Source organism: Curcuma longa, chromosome 15 (genome assembly GCF_044706935.1).
Source record: "Curcuma longa cultivar G26 ecotype Majalengka, Jawa Barat chromosome 15, ITB_CL_G26_1.1, whole genome shotgun sequence".
Lineage (NCBI taxonomy): Eukaryota > Viridiplantae > Streptophyta > Magnoliopsida > Zingiberales > Zingiberaceae > Curcuma > Curcuma longa.
In genome coordinates this window covers 11,064,386-11,086,126 of record NC_133875.1, presented here as the reverse complement: position 1 = coordinate 11,086,126, position 21,741 = coordinate 11,064,386, and the positions used below count along the sequence as shown (strand labels likewise).

The 21,741-nt window shown below is 33.1% G+C and overlaps 1 protein-coding gene across 1 annotated transcript in view; it reads right to left on the bottom strand.

Moving 5' to 3' along the window:
- LOC141845977 (ABC transporter D family member 1-like) overlaps positions 1-20,280 on the bottom strand; it is a 48,078-nt gene extending 27,798 nt beyond the window's left edge. The window contains exons 1-12 of the mRNA XM_074733957.1: positions 20,203-20,280; positions 15,481-15,705; positions 14,647-14,844; positions 14,051-14,505; positions 13,370-13,505; positions 13,209-13,287; positions 3,248-3,348; positions 2,802-3,106; positions 2,606-2,717; positions 2,378-2,536; positions 2,037-2,136; positions 1,863-1,971 (exon numbers count right to left, since the gene is read on the bottom strand). Coding sequence (XP_074590058.1) covers positions 1,863-1,971; positions 2,037-2,136; positions 2,378-2,536; positions 2,606-2,717; positions 2,802-3,106; positions 3,248-3,348; positions 13,209-13,287; positions 13,370-13,505; positions 14,051-14,505; positions 14,647-14,844; positions 15,481-15,705; positions 20,203-20,280 — 2,057 coding nt within the window. The remainder of the gene's footprint in view (positions 1-1,862; positions 1,972-2,036; positions 2,137-2,377; positions 2,537-2,605; positions 2,718-2,801; positions 3,107-3,247; positions 3,349-13,208; positions 13,288-13,369; positions 13,506-14,050; positions 14,506-14,646; positions 14,845-15,480; positions 15,706-20,202) is intronic.
- Positions 20,281-21,741: the final 1,461 nt, after the last annotated feature.

The window sequence follows — 21,741 nt, the reverse complement described above, 5'->3', positions numbered from 1 at the left end:
TCTTAATAGAGTAGGACCACGAAATGCATGGTCATGCTCAAATGAGTCAATATGAGATGTTGAGCTCATTTGCTTGAGTGAGTCTACTTGGGGATCAAGAAACATAAAGATTGATAAGAGGATGACACGGTCTATGCCGCATTGATCAATCTAAATATCGAGAATAGAAAGACATGGTCATACATTATTATAATCATGGAGGTTATGTTGGATCTCAACATTCTTGTCACTTGGGTAGCAATAATGCATTGCTAGATGTCGCTCATTGCTTATGTTTCTAAAATGAGTTTTAGAAACATTGCCAACGTTACAAGAACCTATTGGGTCACATACAAATAACACTCTATTTGGAGATGGATTCATTTTAGTTTAGCTAAAAGAACAATTAAGCTCATTGGATGACCAAGATTTGAGTTATACTCAAGTTGGTTGAATTTGAGTTAAACTCAAATTAAACCAAGATGGATTTTGATTCATCATGCATGATTAATGTGAATTAATCATGCAATAAAGAAGAGGAAGTTATATGCATGGAAGTCATCATGCATGAGTTGAATTTGAGTTAGACTCAAATTAAACCAAGGTGGATTTTGATTCATCATGCATGATTAATGTGGATTAATCATGCATTGAAGAAGAGAAGGTTACATGCATGGAGGTTACATGCATAGAAGTTATCATACTTGATTAATAGAATTAATCATGCATTGATGAAGAATACCAAAAGCCTAAAAACCTTTGGTATTCATGGCATGACTATAAAAGAGCTCCTCTTGCAAGAACTCTTGGTTGGTTCATTCTTCTCCTCTCCTCTTCTTCTTGGCCAAGTTCTTCAATGTTGCTAGGATAACCAAGTTTCTCCAAAGTGTGAATGTTAGTGTAGATGCGCATAGAGGTATGGACACTTGAACGTGTTTAAGATCCGACCACTTTTGGACGAGCAGGATAAGCGAAGGGCACGCATCAAAGGTAAATCCTATTAGCTAGGATTTAGATTTTGTAGATTAAACTTGTACGGATTTTTCGCTTGGATCGCTCGAGGGATCCTAATTTCTACTGCGATTTTTTATTTTATCACATAGGATTTCCAACAGCTTTTTCATCTATTTCTTTTCACTACCATCAAACTATTAAAGATGCAATGGTTGCTTAATCCAATTAGTTCATTAATAGTTGGCTAGTAAAAATGGAAGAATATAATTCAGAATCACAAAAGAAGAATTCTAATAATATGATCACGTAGAATTACCAGTTAGAAGTGCACAAAACCAAGAAGATTAGAAAGTGCACAAGGAAAAAAAAAAGGAAAAAATCAAGCATACATTGAGGATGCATAACAATGGTATAGGAAAGATTAATTATCATAGCAATTAAATTGGACATGTGACATACTTCAAATCTCAAAATCCAATTTGGTGAATTGGAAAGGTGCTAAGTTCAACTAATTTGGCTCAACCTTCTAACAAATTGTTGAGAAATCCAAAGTATTTCAATCTATGGCATTTGTCAATGAATGAAATGAGCAATGTTGACAATTTCATGGGTTTATTTGATGTCACACTAGTAAGATGTGACCCTAGAAGACATGATTGAGTATCATCCATGGTAATTTAATTACATTTCTCTTTCCAACTTTCATTCCACACTAACTACAACCAGGAGTAACTCAGATTAGCAAATCACTTGTGCACAATTTTCAAATTTCCTTACAATCAAATGAGCAGCAAAAGATTATCCGATACCAGTATTAGCAGCCTAACAGTCATATCTACCATCATATAGATGTTCTCCTATACTAAGAAGTAGGAACTGCAGTTTCTTTAATCAAACTGCTGAAACGTGGTAATCCAAGAAAATCATACCTTAGTGTAGGTGCAACAAATGAATTTGCAGCACTTTGAAGAACACTTATGCCAGTCAATCGAATAAATGCTGCTTTGTCTTGTTCTAAAACATACTTCACACTGGTTCCTGTAAAAGCCAACTCAACATGAAGAAAACAGACAAACGATCGAGAGTATGTCACATGCACATACCATTTAAGGAAGCAATACGATCTGAGATCCATGTTCTCGACACAACGAGTAACGCAACTGCAAACAACTTTGCACCCTGTCTATCAAAAAGGGAAGGAATCTGCAAAGAAAGTGCATGAAAGCATATAATTTATCTGGTGCATTTCAGGTCTTATCCAGACAAATTTCTGTTCGAATTATCTTCTCTAAATTTAGTATGAGAAAATAATTTATTTTCTCAAGTTTAATAGCAGGAATGCTGGTCTCACAGCAACTATCATCATGGTCTCTACAGAAAACTTCAAATCAGCAGATAAAAGAATTTTCACAAATGTAAATATAAATATGAGACAGATCCCCACCAGTACTCTAAACATTGAAGCAACTCTGTTAGGTAGGACTTTTGGAGCCTTATACAGTTGTGGAACAACAGGAAGACGAACTTGCTCATCTGCGTCAGGCGATGATGCAACAACCTTGGAGGAATAGGAATGCACCTTTGACTTCGTTAATTTGTTCCCCTACAAAAGGATATCAGAAACCTTTTGCCACATTACATGAACAAAGAAATGGAGGTATTTTGTTTAAACCTTCCCAGTTGAAAAAAATGCTCTTTGAACAGCTATTGTATCATTCCGACGATCTGTATCTGACACTGTTATCGAATCAGCACTTGCTTCAGACGGGAGAGACAACCCTTCGCTGAGAGGTCAGCAAAATTGTCTGAATTGCTTATATCTATTAACAGCTTGAAGAACCAGAATATCGAGAAAATTCTGGGCTTACCTCTTGTCATGGACGCTCCACCCCCCTTCCCCATCCAAAGACAAAACTTTGTCATGAAATGCAACTAAAGCAGGTCGGTGAGATATTGTGATGCATGATGTGCCCATAGCTTGAACCTTCTCACAGAATCGTTGCTCCATATTGGTTGTGACAGCACTAGTACACTCATCAAGAATAGCAAATTTGGGCCTATGATAGAATAACCTAGCCATTCCAAGTCTTTGTTGTTCACCAAGAGAAAGTTCATCTCCCCAGTTAATTTCCTTTTCCAGGGGATAACGATCCAATAAATACTCTAGATCAACCTGCCAAAATAAAACTCCTTGATTTTACCTTTAGCAACTAATAATCCAAGTACTAGTGAAGAGAGACATCTTAATCCATAAATACTGAAGGGATGTTGAAGAGAGACAAAACCAAAAATCAGAGAAATAGCATAACCTTACATTTCTTAATAATTCGACCATTCCCTCATGAGTGAGTGGTTCAGTCTCCTGAAATGCATAAACAAATTCAAAATTTTTAAATTTTAGAATATGGCTTGTTTCTAAAACATTATATTTATTTAATAAGTTATAATTTTTAATTAAGTCTATTGATTAATTTGATCACTTCAATATGTTTAAATTACAACTTGTAAATTGTATACTAAGTTTTGTAATTAAACTACCTATTTCAATTTTATAAGTATAAATTTTAAAAATAAATGATTTTATATAATTGTGTTTGAAATTTGCATTTGAATGTTTGTTAATAATTTTGAGTAATAAATATTACACAGATTCTAAATATAAGCACTCAATAAAATAAATTTAAATTTTCAATTTTGAATTTCAGAAAATTTTTAAATTTTAGAATATAAAACATTATATTTAAAGTTTAAATTACAACCTAAGTTTTGTAATTAAACTTATTTAATTTTATAAGTATAAATTTTAAAAATAAATATGAATCTTGAAATTTGAAAAAATTTAAAAATTTTGAATTTCAGATTTTTACATATTCAAATTTGAAAATAGAGTTTTTACAAAAAAATAATTTGATCTGGTCAGTACACACTTCTTGTAATCACAATGAATCTTAAATAAATCAAATGAATTAAAAATATTGAAAAAGATAAATAATTTATTTTTTATTTAATTAAATAAATTTTCATTTAAACAAAATGTTGTGTTGAACAAGAAAAAAAAATGATCTTATTAAAGCTGAGAATAGTGGAAAAGAAACACAATATGATCTTATTAAAGTATAGGTTTCTATTACTTGCTCACATAATCTCTCTATTACTTCTGATGTCACAAAAGTTAGAACAAAAAAAAAGAATCTTTATACTAAATTTCAGTCTATTTAAATTTTTGCATTTTAAATTGTGTTTTTTGACCTTTTAGATAACTAATTAAGCTATCAAACTAATATTTTGTATTGTAGAGTTGTTTGAATGTTAGTTTGGGTTAATTGAGTGCATCAAGTAGAAATTGAATACATTAAATATATATAATGATTAAAATAAAAAAGGTTCAAAAGGAGTGGATTTGAATTTATTTTAGCCTATTTAAATAAAACCAAGTATAACTGGCATTTTGGATTTTAGAGTCAAGTGGAAATTTGTTTTGGGTCAAATTGAATACATTAAATATATATAATGATTAAAATAAAAAAGGTTCAAAAGGAGTGGATTTGAATTTATGTTGGCCTATTTAAATAAAACCAAGTTTACATATAAGATAATTCAAATTTTATTTAATTAGGTTCATTATATTTTACAAGATTAAAAATTATTTAATTTCTTTATTCTCTCACTCCTTTAATTGATTCCTCGTGCATCCCTTTGTCTACCCATCACCTGAAGCAAATGTAGCGCTTGCCACCCAAAGTCATTGTCGTGTGTTCACTTCCAACGTGCCTATACTCCTCTTCCTCTTCTTTATGATAACTTATTCTTCTACTCTCACTTATCTCCTCTCTCCCTCTCTATTTCAGTAACTCTTGTGTCAATGCTAGTGCTGAGTACTTCATGTGTCAATTGGCAAGCAAAATCATAAATTCTACATCACTCGTGCCAATCAACATGACTCGACAATTTAGGGCTTGAATCTCAAAGAATTGTCATTAACAATATGACGAAACTTAATACTAATTTTTAAAGTAGAAGGTTCCTATGCAATAAAATTTTAAAATGGCATGCAAAAAAAAAAAGGTGAAGTCATGCATCCCCTCTACTTAATGTGTCTTAAATATGAGCAAGACGCAATTCACAAGAAATAAAGTACAAACGTACAAATTGAATGCCTTTATGAAGCAAATAATTTTATCCATTAACTTACTCATGCTAAACTAGAGTCTTTGGTTCACCTAGAGGGTTGAAAGTTTTGTTCACATTTGACAAAATTGCCATGTTAAGAATATATTATGCAAAAAATATAATATAAATCAAATAATACATATATTTAAAATATAAATAGAAAATAAAAATAAAAATGTTACACAAACTATATTTAATTTTATTTTCCAAAAAGAATAAAATTACCCACATTTACAAATAGACACTAAAAAAAGTGCTTCGAAACCATAAAATATATTATGTCAAATAATATTACTAATTTGTTTTGTTACAACAATAAATTAATTGAAAAAAATTCAAATATCAATACTAAGAAAACAAAAATATCTATTTAAAAGTATAATAGCATAAAATTCTTTAGTAGGCTGCCTGATATAACTCAAATTTAATATTCGAATACATTGTAAATCCTAATATTAGTTGACATGGGTAATATATATTATGTCACTCATGTTGAGGCAATATGATACCATATCATCACACAACAAAATACATGTTGAAGCATATTGAGATTAATTTAGATGGATTTAACTAATAATGTCACAACTAAAAATTAGTCAAGATCAAAATTTAAAATCTCGACCCATGTTGAGGTTTCGATCCTGGACCAAAACGATACAGTTTTGGCACCAAAACGATACAGTTTTGGCACCATATCGTACTATGCTGATATAGTTTCGATATTTTTTAAATATAGTATATATTAACTAAAAATAAATTATTTAAATTAAATATTTAAAAATTATTATTATTATTTTTTTAAATATATATATGAGATACTTTTATTAGGTTTTAATTAAGTCTATCTAAATTATCTCAATCATAACTAGAAAACCTAAGTTATTTAATTAAACCTAACTTAAAAACCTACACCCCCGCCCCTTGTGCCACATCGCCAGATTAGCACAACACTTCCGGAGACGTCGTCGAACCCACGCGATGCTTTTGGACATGTCGTCGGACCGACGCGACGCTTCCGAACACGTCATTGGACCCACACGACACGTCCATGAGACCTTGGGGCGCGCCGACATCGGAGGCGTGACTGTATCGGTCCACAAATGGAACGGAATATTTCATCTATATCTGGCGAAATAGCACAAGATTTTAAACCTTGGTCAAAATAATTTTTATAATTTTATATCTTATTTTCTAAAATTTTAACTTATTTATTATTAAATTATTGTTATACTCCTTCTTTCTGAAATTAAACAAGTGGCATTAAAGGAGTAAAACTTATCTAAATTTCTCTTACCATACCTAAGTGTGTAACTGTTGACATGCGATGCAACAAAATTTTAATTCAATTCATGATTTAATTGTCGTACTTATTTTAGTCAAGCCGTCCGGGAACTAAAGTTGGCCGCAATGTATCACAGTATGGTTAAATAAAATTTTAATTAAATTGTCTACTTAATTATTTATAATGTTATTAAGTTATGTGAAGCGCAACTCGACGGCGCACACATCTCAACATGCATTATTGTATGACAAAGTATATGTGGCCATAAAATTTTAATACATACGATTGACTAACTAATTGTTGTAGTCTTATTTTTAGAAGATGGAAGGGCATTAAAGGAGTTGTAGGAATGAGGTAAATGCTATTGTATTTCTTGTTTAGAAATGGCCATTAAACATACGGCCGAAACCGGCACCTTAACCACCCGGAATGCTAAAATAAGCCCATTAGAAATTGCCTAATACATTTAAACACTTCCGGATCGCTTAGTATAAATATTATTTATTCATAGCTTGTTAAATAAAATACCGGCCAAACAAAACTAACATGATTATGATGAAACAAAAATATAATATTCACATTGGTGAAACAAAACGCTCTGTCGGTTTCTGGCATTTCGCAAACATTGATTCCTTCAATTACAAATCAATGCACTATAGGAGCGGAAGAGTGAGCCTTGCAACGCATCCGGTCCGGCGGCCGTTGGTGGCCGGACGACGATAAAGCAAATCCTAGCACTAATTAAGGAGATGCAAGCCAAGAAAGTAAGGCAGGCTACCAAAAGCTATGGATGCAACTGAGTAAAGAGAGAACCATATGCAGTACAAAATTAAAGGAAGAACTACATCTATGGATGCAATTAGGAGTAAGGGAGGCTACCAAAAGCTAGAAGACACAAGGAGAACAAGAGGAAGGAGAAAACAAGCAACAAAAGGGAGAAGACACAAAAGATATAGCTAATCTTCATGCCAAGCTCTATGACAGGAAGAAGAAAAGAGATACGATGTTTGCAAAATTAAGAAACCAAAGAAGAATAAGTGAGTTTAATGTCAGAAAAAGTGAGAAACTAGAAAGAAAGCAAAAGTAGGGTGTGTGTCTAAACCTAGTTCGGAAAAACAATGGAGGGTTGGTTTAGAGCAATTTGGCAAGAGTCAGTAATAGTTGGAGAGGAAAAGAGAGAAACTGCAGATATAGATTTGCAATGTCAGTTATACATCTGCAGTGATGAAAAAGAAGGACCTGCTTTGTGAAGAAGATAAAGCTACAAACACAAGAGAAGTTTCAGACACATCTAAATCCCAGCAAAAGATCTTGTGCTTGAAGAATCATATGTCGCAACTGATAGTCGAGCTAAGCAGCTGAAATCAGGGAGTATTAAATTTAGCATAGAGCCTACATAGCTCAACAAAGCAAACAACTAAGTTGACGACATAAAGTAGGATGACACCTAGACCTAAAGGAGCTTCTACAACTTGGATAGCCATCAGGCTATTGCAGGGAGCAGGATTTTCATTGTGGATGGATCAATGGATTTGCCTCATCATCAATGGCTTGTCGCAGGCAAGGAGATAGAGGAGATCTGAGGATGATAAATGGGTGAAAGGAGGCTATATAAATTGAAAGATTCCACCTAACATTGTTTCTAGCTCTAATACCACGTAGACATTGATGAAATGAAAGACTATATTCTTGCTTTTAAAGGACATCCACTACATAGTATCTATATGACTTGAATTAAATCCTAAACTCAAAACACAATTTGAGACTAACCCACTAGTTATAACATAAAAGCTTTAACAATAGAATAAATCCTATCCAAATTCATCAAGACACACTTTGACTCCTGTCAAAACATATTGTATCAGCATGATATGGTACAATAACAGCCTAAGTTCCAGCCAAAGACCAAAACCAAGAATTAGAACAATACAAGGCCTTGATATTTTTTATAATAGTTATTTGCTAAAAACAAATAAGATTCAAATTTAATTTTTGTTTTCAAAAGTTAGAAGCTTGACAAAATAATTTGTATCAAATTAGCTACTATATCCAACGATCAATATATATAATCTTGTTATGTATTAACAAAAGCCAAATATTAGGAAACATAGTAGCCTACGAATTGTTAGTCTTTGTTTTGGGGTATTTTACAAGTATTCAGTTTAATCCACTAGTTACTGCAAATTTCAGATAGGGAAGAACTGTGGTTGCAAGTTTTTTTACATTGAGAGTGTTTCAAGATGTAGATGTTTTGAGGTGAGATCATAGAGGCCTTCAGAATCCAAAGTGCTGGTAGAGGGATTTTTTGTGGATAGCATTTGGGGTTCTGAGAGTGCTAGAGGTGATGCCTTTCGTATATTCTCCATGGGTGTCCATGGGTGTAAAAGAGAGGTCTAAATAAGTTTAGCAAAGATAGCATAAACAATGTACACGCTGATTTTACTTTTCATTTTCTTATATTCTCTGATTGATTCATACCTATTAGACCCGACCACAGGCAGGGTCTAAACTGCACCTGGCCTAGAACCTTAACTTGGTCATCGGGCTAGTTCACCGTTGACCCAGGTTGACGGACTAAAATCGTAATCGGACCATTGCTAGAGAGGCCATTAATAATAAACCGTGAACCGCCAGTTCAGTTTTAAAAAAAAAACGAAATAGACATTGGGACTGTCGATGATTGGTGGGTTCCAACAGCCAATTTACTTTTTTTCCTTTTGAATAATCCAAACTATTTGACCCTTTTTTATCATCTGCCACGATTAGAAGACCTTTATTCATTAACTTTATAAATACCATAGTCCATTTTCTTGTTTTACATCAACTTCTTTACTCTCGTTCTCAATTCTCAAATTTCAATCATTTTCAACTACAATTCAAATGGAAAGATCGAGTTCATCAAGCAAAGGAAAGGAGAAGGCAATTTTGAATTTAGAGACCAATCATATTTAATTTATTAATGATGAGTCATTCCTCACATTTGAGATGCAAGAAAGTATATGCATACTTCCAGAGTTTGAGTTTGAGATGCTTTATCTCTGAAATCATCTACCAAACATTTTGAGAAGATCCCTCTTCCATCCAAAGAAACATTTTGAGATGCTTTATCTCTGAAATCATCTACCAAAAATGATCCTATAAATTTCAATCAGATAACAATTATGAGTCATTGAAGCGACATAATGAAACTAAGCATATGTTGAGTTTGGAGTCTATCGTTCTCAAATACAATTATTTAAATTTTGATCTATTGGTGATACCAATTCTAATTTGTATAATTATTCTACATATTGATAATAAATCAATAGAATTATTAGTTTGATTTATTTTCATCAAACACCTTTCTTTTAGTTTTGGTTCTAAATACACATTTGAAGATTTTTATACTTAACCTATATAAACGTGTTTCCCCAACAACACTTACTCATACACTTAAAAAAATAGCAAGTCACTTATACACTTAAAAAATAGTTAATAAGGTAAGGGAAAGAATAATAGAAAAAAGATCAAGGAAGGAGACCATGGTAATCGAAAATCAATTTGGCTTCATGCTTGAAAAGTCAATAATAAAAGTTATACATCTTCTCAGGCAACTAATTAAAAAATATCGGGAGCAAAAGCAATATCTACACGTGGTATTCATTGACTTAAAAAAAATTATGATAGAGTCTCAAGAGAAATTATATGGAGAATCCTAGAAAAGAAAGGCGTTAGCATAGCATATATTAAACTAATTAAAAATATATATGAGGATGTTACGATCAGAGTGAAGATTTCAGACGGATTAACTAAAGCAATAAAGATAAGATTATATCAAGGATTAGCTCTACTCTAAGTCTTTATTTTTTTATATTAATCATGGATGAACTCACTGGACACATTCAAGATAGAGTACCATAGTGCATGTTTGCAGATGATATTATTTTGGTAGATAAAACATGTAAAGGAGTAAATACTAAACTAAAATCTTGACGAAAAATACTAAAAGTGAAAAGTTTTAAGATTAGTAGAGTAAAGACAGAATATATAAAATTTAAACTTAGCAATATTAGACATAATGAAACAATTATTAAGATAGGAGATGACAAGTTGTTTGAAATTGATAATTGTAAGTATTTAGGATCATTTTTATAAGATAATGGAGGGATTGAGAGAGATATCTTACATAAAAATACAAACAAAATGGTTGAAATGGAAGAGAGCGTCGAGTGTGTTATATGATCGTAAAGTACCTCTAAAACTTAAAGGGAAGTTCTACAAAACGGCGGCTAGACCTACTATGTTATTTGACACTAAATGTTGGACTATAACTCAAACACATGAGCAGAAGATGAGAGTTGCAGAAATGAGAATGTTAAGATGGATGTGTGGACATACGAGGATGGGCAGAATAAGAAATGAGAGCATTAGAAAGAAAGTCAGAATTGTATTTATTGAGGGAAAACTCTGAAAGATACGTTTAAGATGGTACGAACATGTACTTAGATGACTAATAAATACTCTAATTAGGCAATGTGAACTATGACAAATACGCACATCAAACGAAGAAGAGGAAAATAAAAAAAAACTTGGTTAGCAATAATAAAACAAGATAAAATTTAATTAAGTATAGATGATGATAAAAAAAAGGGCAGCCCGGTGCACGAAGCTCCTGCCTAAGTATAGATGATGATATAGTAGGAAATATAGCCCAATAGCGTAAAAGTATCCAAATAGCAGACCCCACCTAGTGGGATAAGGCTTAATTGTTGTTGTTGTTGTAACTTTTACAAATAAATCATTAGAATAAGTGACAAGAAAGTAACATCTCCCTAATCTTTTATAAATTGGGATATATTTTGCTTTCAAATTTTATAACATCAAAGAAATTTCATATTTGAAGGCTCTGTTGTTAAGGATATAATTTTATTTGAAATAATCACATATATTTGTAGTTTTATGTAATTGTGTTTGGAATTTATTGATGAGCATTGGATTACAAAATTAAGAAATAAATCTCTTGTACGAAAACCGATAAAACACAAATAAAACTAGTAAATGCTGTAAAATAATTCAAAATTTTATTGTTTAGTTTAATTAATTTTTGTTTCTTCACATAATACAATAAATTACAATTATTAGAGTGGACCAATTACTAAAGTGGATATATACATGATTTTTCAAATTTTAGGATGTAAGATAAACTTAAATAGATTTAAATTTAAAAATAAATTTATTTAATAATAAATTTCTAAAATATAAAAATAAAGAGTTTGACTCAACCAAATTTGAAAATTTAGGATTCAAGATTTTTTTGATAAAATCAAATTCTGATTGGGAAATTTTTATTACATTCAAATAAAATTGGATAGAGTTTTTTTTAAAATAATCTAATCCATTCAGTGCACATTTATTGCAACCATATGTAGCTTCAATAATATTCTAATGAAATAAATTAAAAATAGTAAAAAAAATCAATAATTTTTAAACTTAATCGAAAAACTTTTCATTTAATCAACGTGTCATATCAAAACCTAAGTTATCTTAAACCATAGTTTTTCCATCACTTGCTTGCATGATCTTTTAGCGTAATAAAAGTCAGTGTGAAAAAAAATCCACCGATGTTAGATATTAAACTTTATCTTATTTAAACTTTTTGTACCTCAAATTATCTTTTAAAAGAATAGAAACTAATTAAGCTAAATTGAATCAATATTTTAAGTCTTAAGGGCCAAGTGTTAGTCAACTAATGGTTAGGTAGAGTTTATCACGTACACATGGGTGATTAAGATAAGTAAATCCAAACGAGGCTCGATTTAGATGTATTTTGCTCAACTTAAAATTGAACCAAGTTTATATAGATGAGTGTCCATATCAATCATATTTAATTAGGTTAATAGTATTTTTAAAAAGTTTTCGAATTTAATTTCTCTCCCTTCTCTCTCCACTCCATGCACTTCTCTCCTCTCCTTAATTCCTCTCACCCACTATTATAACTCAAGTGTTATCACCCACCCAAAAGTACTCTTCTCATTCTCCCCTCTCCCATTTCTTCCTCGATCATTCCTCTCTCTATTTCAGGGCTCACTGTTGTGTCGAAGTCAACTTGACAAAATTGAGTTCTTATTTTTCTTAGTGGGAAAGAGTAATGCAGCAAATTAAACAATCATTAGAGATTGGCCTGAGGATCCATATAACTCACCTCGCTTAGTTGTTGTATTAGATTGGCCTTCTCAAAATAAACTAAAATTTGATTTTATCATTTGGTAATTTTGAGTCATCGCACTTTTGTAATAATCAAGAAATAATTAGGATGTAATTGTAATCACAAATATAAATTAGCATATTTTCCTTATATAATATTTATTTCCTCATTTACTAGAGTCAAATACATAATTTTCTTCTTTTAGACAATGATGATTTCTAGATGACTTTTCCTTTGTAGAGTTTTCTTCTATGTGAGATTCATTCACTTATTTGTCCTTAATGTCATAGTAGTGAGACATGTATCCAAATCTTATATAACTCTATTTGTCTTTATGTATATATGCATATATAATAATAGAAAACATCACTGAGAAAATTTTGTTCGCTAAAAGATGTGATATTACACTAATAAATAAGGAATTAGGGATAAAAAGATTATCATTCATTAAAGATCTCTATCTCATTCTATCTTGAGATTCAGATCATCAACCAATATAGTATTCAAACAAATTATCAGGACACATATATCCAGTTCTCCAAAACTCAAATGTCTAATAAACACCATCCATATAAAGAAAATTTCATCCCTTGAGTGAACAGAGATTACACAATAAGGAATTAAGGGAAAGAAGTTTACCAGTTATTAGAAGATTTGAACCTGATTCTACCTTGAGACTCAAATCATCAACCAAAACATTGTTGGTTGGTGTAACTACCTGAAGAATAAGGCATTAGTGTCCAAAAGACCAAGCAACATTAGAAAGTAAAGGAAAAGAAGTTACATTCAACTAAATCTACCTTGACACCTGCAAACTCGATATAATTTGCCTCACTGATATAATTTCTACTAGCACTTCTCTGAACTGATCGGTCATGATTAGCTGATAACTCTTTTGCAACCATCATCAGTTCATGAATACGATCAGAATATCCACTGCAGAAAGAAATTTAGTTGGAAATTATTGAGTTGTGAAATTTAGCAAAAGTACAATATGCTCCATTTGTCAAATTTCACTTTAACTAATAACTGATTCAATAAAACAATCTAGAGAGTAGAGAATGGATCTTTAGTGAAATTTCACAGACAAAAATCGATGAGAAATTTCTAAGGAATAGAAGAAATGTTCCATTTGTGAAATTTTACTTTAATTATTAACTGACACAATAAAACAATCTACAGAGTAGAGAGAGAACGAGTCTAAGTGAAATTTCACAGAAAAGAATCTACATGAAATTTCATATAAGCATTTCTCCCAGAATTTTTTTCACTAGAAATCTTATTGACAAATTCAACTACTTTAACTTCCCCTTTTTTTTCTCATATTATTCTTATTTAAGCACACAAGGGGAGACACATTTATCAGCTACCAAACACTGATATAGTAGTAAAAAACTGTGATTTCCTACCATATAAGGGACTTATATTTCTAAACCAGAGGCAAGAAAGTACAGCATTAACAGAATGAATAAGAGAATAACCTGATACGGTTCAGACGCCGAGAACTGATAGAGAGGGTACCAAGTGATTGAAAGAGTGATATTATTACACTTGTATGATAACGAAGATTGCTCAGCATTTCAGCTCTTCCTAGTGTGGAGGAATCAGGTCTAAGATTACCAGAAAAAAATGGCTCGATAATCAGAACCACTGCAACAGTAGCACCAAGGTACTTCAAGAGGAAGTCTTGAATCATTCCGAACCACCAATGATCATGAAGTACAACATTTAAGTGATTCACAAGCGTCTTGAATTTCTGCCAGATATGAGATGCTTCTCTATTCTCTCCTCCATAGAAAGCAACACTTTCTGCATGAGTCCTTAACCGTGAGTGTAGTTGCCGATAATCGCCTTCCAGTTGTTGCTCTTTGGACATTAGCTTTCCAAAAGGAGGAGAGAAATTCCTGATAGCTGCACCGACCCCAAGGACGTACGCCTGAAAACCAATAAAAATAATTTTCATAATAAGTAAATATAAATTTCATAACTTCCAACATGAGAATGAAGTTCAGAGACATCAATGAAAGCTAAGCTAGAACAAAATGGCCTTAATTGCAAGAAAAGAAGTAGATTTTACCAAAATCCATAGCACGTATTTTGGACTTGCATAGGAACATAGGCGCCAAGTATATATGAGACCATCAGCAACTGCAGTGAGATCATCCAATATAAGGTCACTCAATTCAGAACAAAACTTTGGTATATCACTAGCAATCCGCTGCTCAGGATTGTTGATCCGATCATCAACATTTGAGATTTTGTAGTACACCATGTGCTGTATTTCACAACCAAATCAAGAGGAAAATCTTCTAATATAAAACAAATGCATACTCAAGATCAAAGTTAGACACTCTAAAATTATGCTCCAATACAATGATTGTGCTGAATTGTTTACTTACCATTTCAAGACAAGTTAATTAGTTTGGATGTGTAGATATATTTATACATGGCATTTTTAAACATTGACCATCCAATGTCAAAAAACCAAAATCAAAAAATTAAAGTACTTTTCAAAGATAATGAACTTATAGAATTTATGAACCCATAAACTCATTCATGATTTATTTTGTGAAAAAAAAACAGAAAAAATGCATTAAAGTAAATTCTTTAACAAATAATGATAAAGGATTGACAACTTTGATCTCTAATAACTTTTTTATTTCCTATCTTATGCATAAATTTGTAGTATATGGAATCCTAGTGTTACTCGGTGAAATCTAGGATTTTATCCCTGTTTGGATGCCCCTGCTCCAAAACCATGTATCTGTTGGACATTAAAGTAAACTCGGGAATGAAATACCAGTACAAAGAGCAGGTAACTTTGAATTTCATAGTGTTACTCGGTGAAATCTAGGATTTTATCCCTGTTGTATGTCCATTTTTTTTTTAATTAGAAAATAGCTGTCCTTACCTCAAAATAATCAGCATGTATAAGCTCTGTCAAAATTTTCCTGAATCGCAGAGCCAAGACTCCCGTCAAATACTTTGAAGTTGAGTATAAGGTAGACTGGAGAAAACATAAAAGAAGGTTCTCAACAATCAACCGAAGGAACATGGGAACTCGCTGAAGAAAAGCAGCTCTGAACAAGAAACCTTGAACTTTTGCCAATCTGTGACTCAACGCAGTTCTCAACACCTGCAATGGGTTTGAATTTCAATGTTGAGTAGAAATTGCATTTAATAAATCCCAGAAAATGATGCCAGTAATTTGTAATCGCATGTTGCATATCCACAGAAATACGGAGAATGGAGGAATTAAACATAAAACAGGAACTATCAATACTTTAAAGCATGCCAAAAAAAACTAGTGAATGATTAAATAAAATTTCCAATGTCTGTGACTAAAATGACTTTTAAAGTTTCTGTAGTAACTAAGAGTTTTGGTAATGATTGATTGTATGGAACTAATAGATCAATATTATTGCAGCCTGCTATCACAAACACTTTCTCTCAATCGGGGTTCAAGTGGCCCAACCTCAACATTTAAACTAACAACTTAATTGGAAAAAATTAATGATGCTAGAAAGAACCAAGAGTATGAAATAGACAGAAACATCTTGTCTCCAAAATATTATATTTCGTGGCATGAGTTATGATCTACTAGACGAATAATAAAACTTGAGCAAGGAATACTTGTTCCTAAAGAGATGGTCGTATTGGATATGAACTCTCCAATCTATGAAGTAACCATTTGAATGAATAGAACTTTACTTGTCTCTCAATCTTGATCTTAAAATCCTTGTCTAGATATGTGGAAGCTTAGGAAAAGACATTCTTCACACTCATTGCCTAATATCAATGAATTCCATTTTTAGTTCTTTTAGGTTAAACTATCCATGTTTGTCGACAGAGTCGACCACATTGATAACTTGTGGGTTCATAAGTGAGAAAGAACCCACTGATCTCGTGCCATTTCCTCAAACGAGAACACTAGATTTCAAGGCACAGTGAGAATGTGAGAGAGAGAGAGAGAGAGAGAGAGAGAGACACAACCTGAGTTTGTAAAAGATCCACACTTCCTGTATAGCTCATACGACTATGAAATACACATACCCATTCCGTTGCTTCTCCTAGCTTAACATCCTAAGTAATCCACACATAATAAACCCCTAAGCAATAACTTCCTGAATAACTCCTTAAAATAGCATTCCTTGTTCAGCCAGAAAAGGTTCATCCCTATAAGCACCACATGGTAGGAAAAACAACTGGTCACTAAGTATGAACATCAACATATTACCCAACACTAAACATGAACTAAAATTAAACTAACTGATTTCTCTTTCATTCACTCCTTAACAAGACAATTTTTCTTATTTTTCAAATTTCTTGTATGTTTATTTGCTTAACATAATCGCCCCTTTGTATACTCATTTTCTCATAAATTCTGTATTGTAGTGGAGCCAGAATCTGACTTGTCTACAAAGGAAAACAACCTCAATCAAGATTATGCTAAAGGCCACAATTCCAACCGATGGTAGTTGGGCCACAATCTAAAATGACTATGATGGAAAGGCAAGGCAGGTTGCTAGAAAGAAACTGTGTTCTTGACAAAACAAGACAAAGAGGGCACAATCCAAATGGTTCATAGTAGGCATCTGTTCAGAATAGGGGTCAGACCAACCAAGGTTGAAGGACATGAAGTGATCAAATAACTGGTTGCATGTTCAGTCACAAGCAAAAGGGAAGTGGCTCACAAGGTTCTAGGAATAAATTGTGTAGATTTATGTGTTTGGCAGCTTCCTAGTTGAAGCCATTTGACACTTTAGCGAAAAACTTATTAATGCTGCCAGAACATTAGTCAAAGCTTCAATTCATAAGTGCTTAATGTTGGAGTCTCACATGTTCTGTTTCTTCCTTACTGATGCACCCATCTTCATTGTAATGTTGAAGGAACACTAAGAATATGCATTGAACGTACTCATCCATAGTGGCTCTAGCACCAATTGTTAGAAGCACAAGATAGAAATCAGATGATCTATGAATCCATTGGTAAAAGGAGAGAGACACAGATCTCCAAAGTCCTAATATTCATTGAGATGAGATAATGCTAGATCTACAAGCAAAGAGAAGATAAAGAAAAGACATTTTTGAGGTTGTAAACTGATTGATGCTATTTCCACTGCAGAGACATCTATAAATACAGACTAGTAGTTTACAACTCCCACTGTAATTTCTCATGACTTGCTAACTACCTAAACTCCCTACATACTAACCTGCCAACTTACATAATATCTCCATACAAAACAGACAGCTCAACAACAACATGGCATATCCAAGAAAACCTCCAAATAACAATTTGAGCAGGAGGGTTTAATTAGTAGTTTACATCACACACTGTAACTTCTCATAACTTGCTAACTTCCTTAGCTCCCTACAAAAGAACCAGCCAAAATATCTTCATTCAAAACAGACAGCTAAACATCAACATGGTATTGCAACTAAAACTCCAAATAACAATTTAAGCATAATGGAGTCACAAACCATAGCCTCTAAACACTCGACGCCCCACTCAGACCCTAAGAGCACCCTGGCTCACCTAGCTTCCAAAACCCATTACGTGCAAACCAAATGGTGATATGTCAACACGAAAGTAGAAAGGGACAGTAAAGGATAAGAGTAGAACCCTTAAGGAGATGAGAACAACCACAGAAAGTACCGGCAGTGTTCTTCAAGTTTTCCTTGTTTGCTTTCTTTTGTTTCAGAATTCCACCCCGCCAAGAAATAACTAATTACTCACTCAAATTGTGGCTTTCCTGTCAGAAGTCACATCAGCATTTTTTTTAAATTTTCTATGAGACCTTTCATCTCCTATGTCCCTTCACCCTGTTCAACGCATGAAACCATGTCCTTAATTTTGCTCTCTTTATTATGTTTAACTGTCAAACGATATTTCAATATAAGTATAAAAGTGTCTAGAAAAGTAGGGTATTAAATGGCTTACAAAGTTATTCAAGATGATATTGAAAAAAAAATGTATGATCAGTAAACGTAAGTATTATAATTCCCTTTATAAAAGGAAACATACAAAATTGTGCAAATGATAAGGCATTAAGCTAATGAGTCGTACCATAAAACTATGAAAACAAGTGATAAAAAATGATTAACAAAATCACGGTGACTGAAGTTCAATTTGGATTTATACTTGAAAGGTCACTAATAACATCTATACAACAACTAATTGAAAAGTACTGGAAAAAAAACAAACTTAACATGATATCCTTCAACTTAGAAAAAGTTTATGACAAAGTCCCAAAGGATATTATGTGAAAAATTCTAAAAAAGAAATGTGTGTGTATTGAAATAATTAAGAATATGTATGAGAATGTAATTATAAGAGTGAAACTTCAGGCGAATCAATCGAAGTGTTTCCTATAGATATAGTATATCAAGCATCAGCTCTAAGTCTCTATCTTTTTACATTAATTCTAGATGAACTCACTAGACACATTAATACACATTATTATGAAGCATGTTGTTTGCAATTATACTATTTTGGTAAATGAGACACGTGAATGAGTAAATGCTAAGTTCAAATCTTAGCAGAAAAAATTGCAAGTGAAAGATTTTAAACTTAATAGAATAAAAAAATATATATGAAATTTAAGTTTAATAATATTAGACATAGAAAGACAATTATTACACTACTCCTAGAATTAAGTGGTGGAAGTTGAAGGATGAGAAACAAAACATATTTAAGGAGAAGGTAGAAGGACAAGTATTAGGTGAAGTCGATGTCCCTCCGGAGAAGAGTTGCTTCTTTTGAGCCAAAATAATCTCTCACTGAGGAAGCAATGGAGAGGAATTCGCCTTGATCGACTTATAGCTAGGTTTCCTTGTGGTTGGAGTGACAAGAAAAGAAGATGAATTGGAGAGAATTTGCCAATGTCGATAAGGGATAGATGAGTCAGGAGGCTTTTGAAAGGGTAAAAGAACAAAAGTAGAAAATACCCACACTCACCTGAGTGACCTCTGCTCAACATGCGTGGAAGCCAAAATCATGGTTTTGAGGGTGATATTTTCGCTCCCATTTCCTTTGCTAATATTTCCTTAGGAAATAACCTCTATGGTCTCTGAATTCCATCCTTTCCTTTGGTTTCACTCTCCCCATAGGAAATTGACCCTAAATCTCGCTCACATAACTAACCAATTGGATGATGAGATATCTTCCCACATAAATTCTAGGAGACTTACTACAAGATAGGTCCATTTTCAATAGCAATCAAAAACCAAAATTTACCAATTTCTAAGAAAAATGATGATCATCATCATTATTTTTTATTATATTTTGTTACAAAAACTAAAAGGTTAAATTAAACTAAATAAATGTTATATATCAATATTCTATTGTATTTAAATTACTCATCATAATTTATTTTAAATTTTAGATGATCAAATAAGCTAAACTGAATTAACTTATTAGCTCTTAGGGACCGTTTGAGAGTTAATTAGGATTTGATTAAGTCCATCCGTTAAGCATAGAGATTTCAATGAGGTGGGTCCAACCCATGCTCGATTTAAACCTATCTATAGCTGAAGAAAGTTTAAATGTAGGCTAGGCCTTGTTAGAATATACAAACCTCTTTTTCCCCCTCATACTTCCTCCACAAGGAGCTACTTTATTCCATGAACCTACCTGAAGCTTTTGTCTCTCTCCCCTTCTTTCCCTCACAACCACAATTGGCCCCTTCCCTACATGTGCATAGAGCGTCATCCCTCTTCTCTTCTTCTTCCCTCTCATAACCAGGACACCACCATCCAACCCTCACTACACGCATAGGCACTACTAGCACTTAGCTCACCTTCATCACACATCCTCAAAGCATCGGTCGTTGTCGACCTTCACACACACACGGAGATGCAAAACCAATGCCAACCCCTACTGCGCACCCTTACATCATCGCGCAACCCTCACACTCACTTTGACATAATCGTCGAGCACACATATGAGCCACCACCACTGCCTAACCTCATGCATGCACAAGGCATAATTGTCATCAACCCTCACGCACATGGGTCGTGCGCCAACCGTTGTTGCCCTTCATGCGCATGCATCATTATTGCCTACCAATCCTCTTTCCAAGTGTGAAACCTACCTAATTTGTTTATAGGTAGTGTTTTCCTTCCTGTCTGACATGGCAACAACTCTATTTTCCACCCTTCTAACTTCATTTTTGGATGTGAATCGAGTTTATCTCCTTTAGATTAGAGAGCCACTGATTACTTAGTTTTAGGTAAAGACTCAGTGAGCATTTTCCTTGGCTATTTGGTTGAATGGTTATACATTGTTAGACCTAATTTGTTTAGATTAGGGAGGTCCAAGGATTCTTCATCATTGAAACCCAACTTTTGTTTCCTCAACTGAGAAATACCTATAATTCATCCAGGTTGTTATTTGTCAAGGTTTGGAGAGGTCTAAAGTTTTGCATCATTGGAACTCAACTTTTGTTGCCTTAACTAAGTTATAGGAGAAAAATTATCCGCATAATTCCTATACCAGAATTAGAATAGCGTTGATATCAAAGTTAGCTTTGTTAAATTGGGGATTTCAAAGTTGACTATTTATTTATAATGGTTAATCTTTAAATTAAGAGTATTAGGGATTAGTGGATTAAGGTTAGGTGCATTAATCTCAAGTACCATATGTACCATTTTTCTTTATGCATTAGCTACAAAGATATAGTTGTGTTGAATATGTAGACACTCAGTTAAAAGGAGCACACACTACAACAAATTTGACTTTCCACAGCACGTCATTAACGGCGCACAATTATAATGTGCTGTTAATAATAGTTTTTATGGCGCACCTAATTAAGTGCGCTGCAGATAATATATTATATTTTATAATTAGCAGCGCACAAATAATAGTGCGCTGTGAATACTATTTTTCGTAACGTGTAAAAATTATACCATGTTAAAAAGGATTAAAAATATATATCATTAACAGCGCGCGTGAATGTACGCCGTTAAAAAAAATTATTAAAAAGGATTAATTGAAAAAATAAATGTTTCCCAGCCCGCTCTCTATTACGCGCTAGGTTTTCCCCTCCTGCCCGCGTCGCTCAGTTACGCGAGGTTCCCCGACCGCGGCTCGCCCGCGCTCGCCCGACTGTTTTCCCCGCGCTCTCCGTTCCTCTCCACGCGATCGAGCTCGACTTCTCCATCCTCTCCACCG